Source organism: Papaver somniferum, chromosome 11 (assembly GCF_003573695.1).
Source record: "Papaver somniferum cultivar HN1 chromosome 11, ASM357369v1, whole genome shotgun sequence".
NCBI lineage: Eukaryota > Viridiplantae > Streptophyta > Magnoliopsida > Ranunculales > Papaveraceae > Papaver > Papaver somniferum.
In genome coordinates this window covers 88,468,114-88,474,940 of record NC_039368.1, presented here as the reverse complement: position 1 = coordinate 88,474,940, position 6,827 = coordinate 88,468,114, and the positions used below count along the sequence as shown (strand labels likewise).

The following is a 6,827-nucleotide window of genomic DNA, read 5'->3' as shown; positions in this document are numbered from 1 at the left end:
GTTTTCGTTTTCGTTTTCTTTGTTCTTTTCTTTGTTCTTTTGTTGGGTTGGGGCTCTTTAAGTAGTGATTTGCTTCCTAGCTTTGGCTAGGTTTTCGTTTTCGTTTTCTCTGTTCTTTTCTTTGTTCTTTTGTTGGGTTGGGGCTCTTTAATCCCTGCTGATCTTGTCAAATTTTTTTTTTTAAAAAAAGGTATAATATCTATTCTGAAATTGTGTCAGAAAGAGATGCATAACATGATAGAAAGAAAAAATAGTTATGTGAAATGCTTGAAGAGAACAACATTACACTTTAGGTCATATAGGTAAAACTAAAAATAAAAATGAAATGATACAGACAGCATGGTAGCGGATCAAGTAACCACGGGTTCCAACTTCTATTTTGAGAAAACCCAGTTGCTGCCAATGCTTAAAATTCTTCTCTACGTTCACTTTTACTCCCGGTATGTAGAAAATACAAATGAGCACACCTGCCTAAAAATAAAGAATAATGAACCCCACCACCTCTCATGGCGTGTTATATGTACTGGTTTTAGATGTATGACACAGACCCATTCATTGGTTCTGTTTTATTTAGTGTGAGAACTGAGTCAAAAAAAGAAATTTCTGGTAAGAGTATTTTAAAATCTTTATAAGGCCCTGATTGTGGGACGCCTACGCCTTTCATGTACTATCTTCTGATTATTGTCACTGTTTATAGGTTTCAATAACCTTTCTGCTTCAATTTCTGATTGAAGAGAAGATTTAAATCTCCTCAAATGTCCTATACACTGGCTGTGATCAGTAGAAGAATTGCTGTGATGGATACCCTCTCCATCTGGATTCATTTTTCTCTCGTATTGAGAATGCCACTTAGCTTGCAAATACGCCAATGACCTCCATGGAGGTAGAGGCATAGAGTTCTCCTTTAGAGAACACCTAGCAGCTTCTACCATAACTTGAAGGTACTGCTTCAGCTTGGGTAAAGATCCCACATAAACTACTGGGAGAGAATTCAATATTCTGTCGTAAGACTCAACTGCTCTAGCTATTTCGAAGTGGCTCCGGAAGTCAATATCGATGACCAAACATTCAGACACTCCAGTATCACGATGAATGACCACATCAATATATTCATGATCACCTTCACAAAAGTAGAGAAAGAAGTGAAAAATGTCAGAACCGTAACTATGGTTGACACTGAACAGATTTTCTTACTAGCTATGTGAAGGATTTTTGTGCGGGTGGGTTGAATATCAGGACAACAAGGTTCCCTTCAGAACCCTGAAATATTGTGTTGGTGCACCTAAAACTTCTCCATCTGAACCACTGCATGTCTCAGAACGAGTAACCACATGCTATTCCCAAACAAAGTTTCTACTACTCAAACTTGGATCACAGAAGTGAATCTGACAAGTACACAGTGGGCCTTCCTTGTAATATTTTTTTAAGGCTTACTTCATGGAAGTACACAGTAATATTTCTTTTACTTGTTTAGCTTCCTCTGTGTGTTTTTATGTTTCTCTTTTTCCTCATCTCTGTCTTGTTTCGCGCCTAGTCCTGTTTCATTTACTGTGCTTTCTAAGCACTTTCGGATGACTTAACCTTGTCCCAGAGTAAAAAGATCGCATGAAGAAGGCCATATTTATATAGTTCATCAGAAAACAATGGTCTCAGCTATGATAATTACCTAGTGAGCAGAAGCAGCCTACACATAGAAAGACTACTCTTTTGTGAAACATCAATATAAAAATGAATGCCCTCTTTTCACTTGGTATTAGAACGGCGGAACAAACGACATATTAATGAGGGGTGGCAGCTAGGGGGTTGGTTATCAGTGTAAAAAGAACAGTAAGCATATTTTGGGACATACCTCCAGGGATCTTCCCATGACTCTGCCACTTGGACAAACAAACAGCAGCATCATAACCAGAAAGTCGCAAAAGCTTCACCAGAGAAAATCTTATGCAGCTGGCGTTGCAAGGACTCGAGTTGATAAAATGAAGCTCGGCCTTATTAAGGGACAGTATAAGGGAATGCACAATTGATGTCAATTTGCTCTCGTGGTGATCTTTCTTGTACTGGTAGAGCTACAGAATATTGATAGCTACAATCAGACTACTGACCTTTACAATACTAAAAAATCACCTCGACCTTAAAAACAACAAACCTGAACACAAAAATCCATCTCAAAGTGCAAACATTCGTAACCACACAAATCGCTATTTGTCAAGAGAAACATACCAGTCTCCAGAAGTGACAAGACCCTAATGCCCAATTAAGCAGATAAAACATTGTTTCAATCCCAGAATTTACACCCACCAAAACATACTAACTTCGCAATCTAGTAGCCACTAGTACATACATAGAATTACTCATGAAGCAACAGAATATCATTAATAACAGAACAAGAAACAAACTTCTTGTTCTGTAGAAGAATAACTGTTTATTCTTCTACCAAGACAGGTTTTGGTTGGTCGATTGTATACCATGATAACCCATCACATATATGTTGTTGAACAGTACACACTACTGACAAGACAATATGGTCAAACGATTCCAACCATGTAATTTACTAATGTAGATTGAGATTCAACAGCTGACCAAATTAAACTACCCTTGTAAAAAATCAAAAATTTAATTCTAATCTTTTAATAAACTGGCACACAAAATTAGTTCCTAAATTCCCCAACTATTCATACAAAGCATTGATGAGTTGTTTTACTAAATGGTTTAATTAACTCGACAATTATTCGTTAAACTTAAGAAATGAAGGCAGAAAAAAATTTCACATCGAAATGGGAATTGAGAGACTTACCGAGATCTTGTCGGCTAAATGGTTAAGATCAGCCAAAGCAGATTCGCTATCACTGCTGCACCTCGAATCTGGACCACTACTACCATTCTCCAAGAAATCAATCACCATTACAGCTAAATCATGTTCACTTTCAAGACTAAAACCACCAATTTTTCCGACAAATTTCCCTTCGCCTATCAATCTAAACAAAAGATCCGCGTCCGCGCTACAGACGCGGCAATCCATTTCCCCACTTTATTTCTTTCACGCAAGATCAAAATCGACGAAGGATTGTCAAAAAATGAGCTACGAAAAAGAACCACCAGGTAAACTTTCAGAAAATTACCAAAACCTATTTTGTCTAAACGAAATTCTTAAATTCTACAAGAGAAAATAGACAGAAATATAGGATTGAGGAAACAAAGATTTTAAGGAGAAGAGATCAATCTTAATTTGGTGATATCTTTTAAAGATTTTCTCAGGGGTTGGGGGAAAAGAAGGCGGGAAGGAAGAAGAAGAAGAAAAGCTAAACAGGTAGAATGAATGAAGGCGAAAGCAACGGAAAGGCGACGCACATTATTTAAGAATATAAAATGTCTAAATGACTAAAATATCCTTAGAGCAATTTATCTATTACGGCAAAACGAGAATCAAATGGATAAGACATTTTGCATTAGTTAATGAATCTGGTCCGTAAAGTACGACTAATTCATTACCTACATTTATGTTATAATGATTGCTTTATCCAGTTAAAAGCCAGATAGAAGTTGGCGAGAAACAGATCCACCGTCGATTAGTAGGTCCCAGGAGATTATAAGCCAGTGAGAATATAGATCCAGATAATCTATATTCTAGCTTCGAGATATGTTAGGATGCTTCAAAGGAAAATGGCTAAATCCAGTTGCTAAAGAAGCTTTATGGATACTGACCCAATCCGGTGGCTGCATATATCAGCTGTCTTGATATTATAAGATACGTTAAAGATAAAAAGAATAATTAAATATAGATATATCTAAATAAAGAAAAAGAAAAGGTGACTGTTATTGTAGTTGGCAGAAAGTTAAAAGAGTAACCACAACATTTGAAATTTGAAATTTGAAATTTGAAATTTGAAATTTGAAATTTGAAATTCAGGTAGTTGTTTAGTTTATTTACCCGGCGAGATTGGGGTATACTCGAACTAACTGGAATATATCCAAATTTAAATGGATATGTGCCCTTATCAAGGAGAGGTCAAAAAAGGATGAAGTTACTATTAGTATCCCTGCACTAATTAATCTAATATTAAACTCTAAATTTAAAAACTAAAATTGATTAATCTTTCTCTAATCTATCTTCTCTAATTACCTCCTCTTCTCCTTCCTTCGTCTTATTCCATCAACCAAAAATCAACCAAAATTTTCTGTTTTGATATTCTCCCAAAAATGGTTCGATCCAGTAGCAAGAGAGATTCAACAGGTAACATGAGAAGATCCAAATCAGAGGGAAAAGGTAAGGAAAAAGTTGGAACTAGCAAACCCGAAAATCCAATTCCTGAGAATGTTGAAAAAAAACCTCCACCGGTAAAAAGAAGACTGTAAGTGATTTATAAACTCAAACCCATTATTATTTAGTGTTTTTTGATTGTTATATTAGGTTAGAATCGAAAATTATGATTTTCAGGGATTTTGGTCGGCAAGGTCGATACTTTAAAACCATGCCGATCGTTGTTTGTTTTGTAAGCGCCGGCATGGTATTAGGATGAATAACCTGCCGACTTTTTGTAGCAGCTATGGCGACTGTTAGACAATAACCAGGGTCGGTAGGGTATATTAACAAACCATGCCGTCTTACATCTGGCCGTCATTGTCTTATACTTGTATCATGCCGACTTTAGGTCACAGAAACCTTAATTTCCATTACTTATAACCGGCATCTTTCTTCAATAAGACCCTACCGGCTGCGTTTTGGTCGGGTTGGTGAATGGTTATTACCATGTCGGCTACGTATTAGTCGGCAATGTATATATTCTCTACCCTGCCGGCTGTATTACCAGAACCATGTTTCAACGTTTAGAATTTTCATATCTCTTATTTGTGTATTGTTTAGGTTCCCAGAGCCAAAAATAGAAGATACCCCTTGTCTTGTTAACAATGCAGAAGAGTTATTATAATTCGCAATTTATCCCAATTTAGAAGATCATAAAGATGAAACTGAAAAGAATTTCCCTGTAAGAAAGTTACTTCTGAGGGGTAAGGAGATCTTGAAGAATTTTTAAGGTTTATAGATAGTCCTAGCAATCCCCTCAACTATCAAGAATGCACATCATCAGAGGAGGAAGAAGAGGAGGTTGATACAAGGAATTTTTCAGGGCATGTGACTTTTCTGGAGTGAGTCCCTATTACAATGAGGTCGGTGACTACATAGGTCCAGATAAGGGAAAAGCAAAAGATGATGCTGCTGAAAAAGCTAGTGATGGTGAAGAAGCTAGTGATGTGGAGGAAGATAACAACAACAAGAAGGATCCATGAAATTCTTAAGCTTTGTTATGTTTCACTTGATTTAGAAACTTACATTGTGGTTTGAACTCTTTCATTATGTTTTGAACTCTTAGATTGTGGTTTTAGATTTGTTAAACTTATGGTAATTTTCAGTTTCAGTCGCTTTAGAACTTACTTTTTTTGTGCAGTTTTAGATAGTATTATAGTTGCAGTAATTCGGCATGGTTTGTAAGCTAGACCCTGCCGGCCATACCAGGCTTTATATGCCACAATGCTGTCAGGGAGTGGTGGTCGACATGGTTTGAAATCTACACCTTGCCGACGTAAATGTTAGTTGCACTTTTTAGGTACAAAGTACAAGCCATTGAATGCTCAACGACTACAAATTTCAAAACCAAGATATTAGGTATGTTGTTATTATAAAAGCATTCTCAACTTCATCTTCAACCTTGTATAAAGAATGGAAGTTTCAAGTGCAACACAACCAAATATTTGTAGTCTTTGTACACTGAGTGGTCATTTTGCAAACGATCGTCCCTTTGAAGGAAGAAAATGCACTATTGAAGGTTTTAAGGGATTCTTATTTCTCATGAAAGCTGCAATAGGAGGTGTGTATCAGGCGTATGCTTCAAAATGCACTTGTTGTGGGTTTTTCTATTGGATAGATGAGCGCCTAGCTCCGTATGAAAATGAAGTTGCTAAAATCAACCTCTTACCATGCACAGATCCATGTTGCGGCGGTAAGATGAAGCTAATTAACTCTCCTAAGAAATTGTGTACCAGAAAAAGATATTATTTATGTCCCAAATGTGTTAGGGTTAAATTTTTAACGTTTGTATGCTTTAATTAAGGTTTGTATGTTCTAATTAAGATTTTAAGGTGTGTATCCGATGTATAGTCGGCATTGTACTAAACTAAAAGCTTGTCGACGGCTTAATAGTCGGCACTTATCTATTTACAAACCTTGCCGGTTACACAACCGACGGCAGGGTTATACTAAAAAACACTACCGACTATAATAGAAGAGAACATCTAGGAACAACTTTTTTTTTCTTTTCTATCCGGCATGGTTATCCTCATAAAGGATGCCGACGGATGTATGGTCCGCAGGGTTCTCCTAATCCACCGTAGAAGATAACATCCAGGAACAACTTTTTTTAGGGAGTTCTTAGCCGGCATGGTTATCATCATAAACCATGCCGACCAACTAAAAGCCGGAAACTTGCCAAAACCAAGACCTTGCCGACTGTCCCAGTCAGTTTTTTCCTGTGCTGTCATGCAGTTCCGTCGACAATATGACGAAAGAAAACCATGCCGACCTTGGGAAGGCCGACAGGGTCTTATAACAGATACAATTCCGAACAAATGAGTATACACCAAAAAAACCACATTCATTTCATTCATTTGTAGCACTCCAAAGTACATTACACAAAACACGCATGCGATTACAAAAGTACTCCAAAAAGTACGAATGTTTTGTATAGTACTCCAAATTACATTACACAAAAATATTCCTTATTCCCTAATCATAATCACTCATCACTCAGATTTATTGGAGGGAGTTCATTCAAATC

The 6,827-nt window shown here is 36.8% G+C and overlaps 1 protein-coding gene across 1 annotated transcript; it reads right to left on the bottom strand.

Moving 5' to 3' along the window:
- Nucleotides 1-235: 235 nt before the first annotated feature.
- LOC113320121 lies at nt 236-3,308 on the bottom strand. The gene is made up of 3 exons (XM_026568059.1): nt 2,795-3,308; nt 1,850-2,066; nt 236-1,120 (listed from the first exon to the last, which is right to left on the bottom strand). Exons 1-3 carry the CDS (start codon nt 3,017-3,019, stop codon nt 627-629), a joined length of 936 nt encoding a protein of 311 aa, XP_026423844.1. The 5' UTR covers nt 3,020-3,308; the 3' UTR covers nt 236-626.
- Between the last annotated feature and the right edge of the window lie 3,519 nt (nt 3,309-6,827).

Excerpts from the sequence above, each read along its gene's own strand:
- LOC113320121 (XM_026568059.1), bottom strand. The coding sequence starts at position 3,019 with ATGGATTGCCGCGTCTGTAGCGCGGACGCGGATCTTTTGTTTAGATTG. Across the intron at positions 2,067-2,794 it reads ATTTAGCCGACAAGATCTCG|CTCTACCAGTACAAGAAAGA; the intron begins GTAAGTCTCTCA and ends AATATTCTGTAG. Across the intron at positions 1,121-1,849 it reads TCATGGGAAGATCCCTGGAG|GTGATCATGAATATATTGAT; the intron begins GTATGTCCCAAA and ends ACTTTTGTGAAG.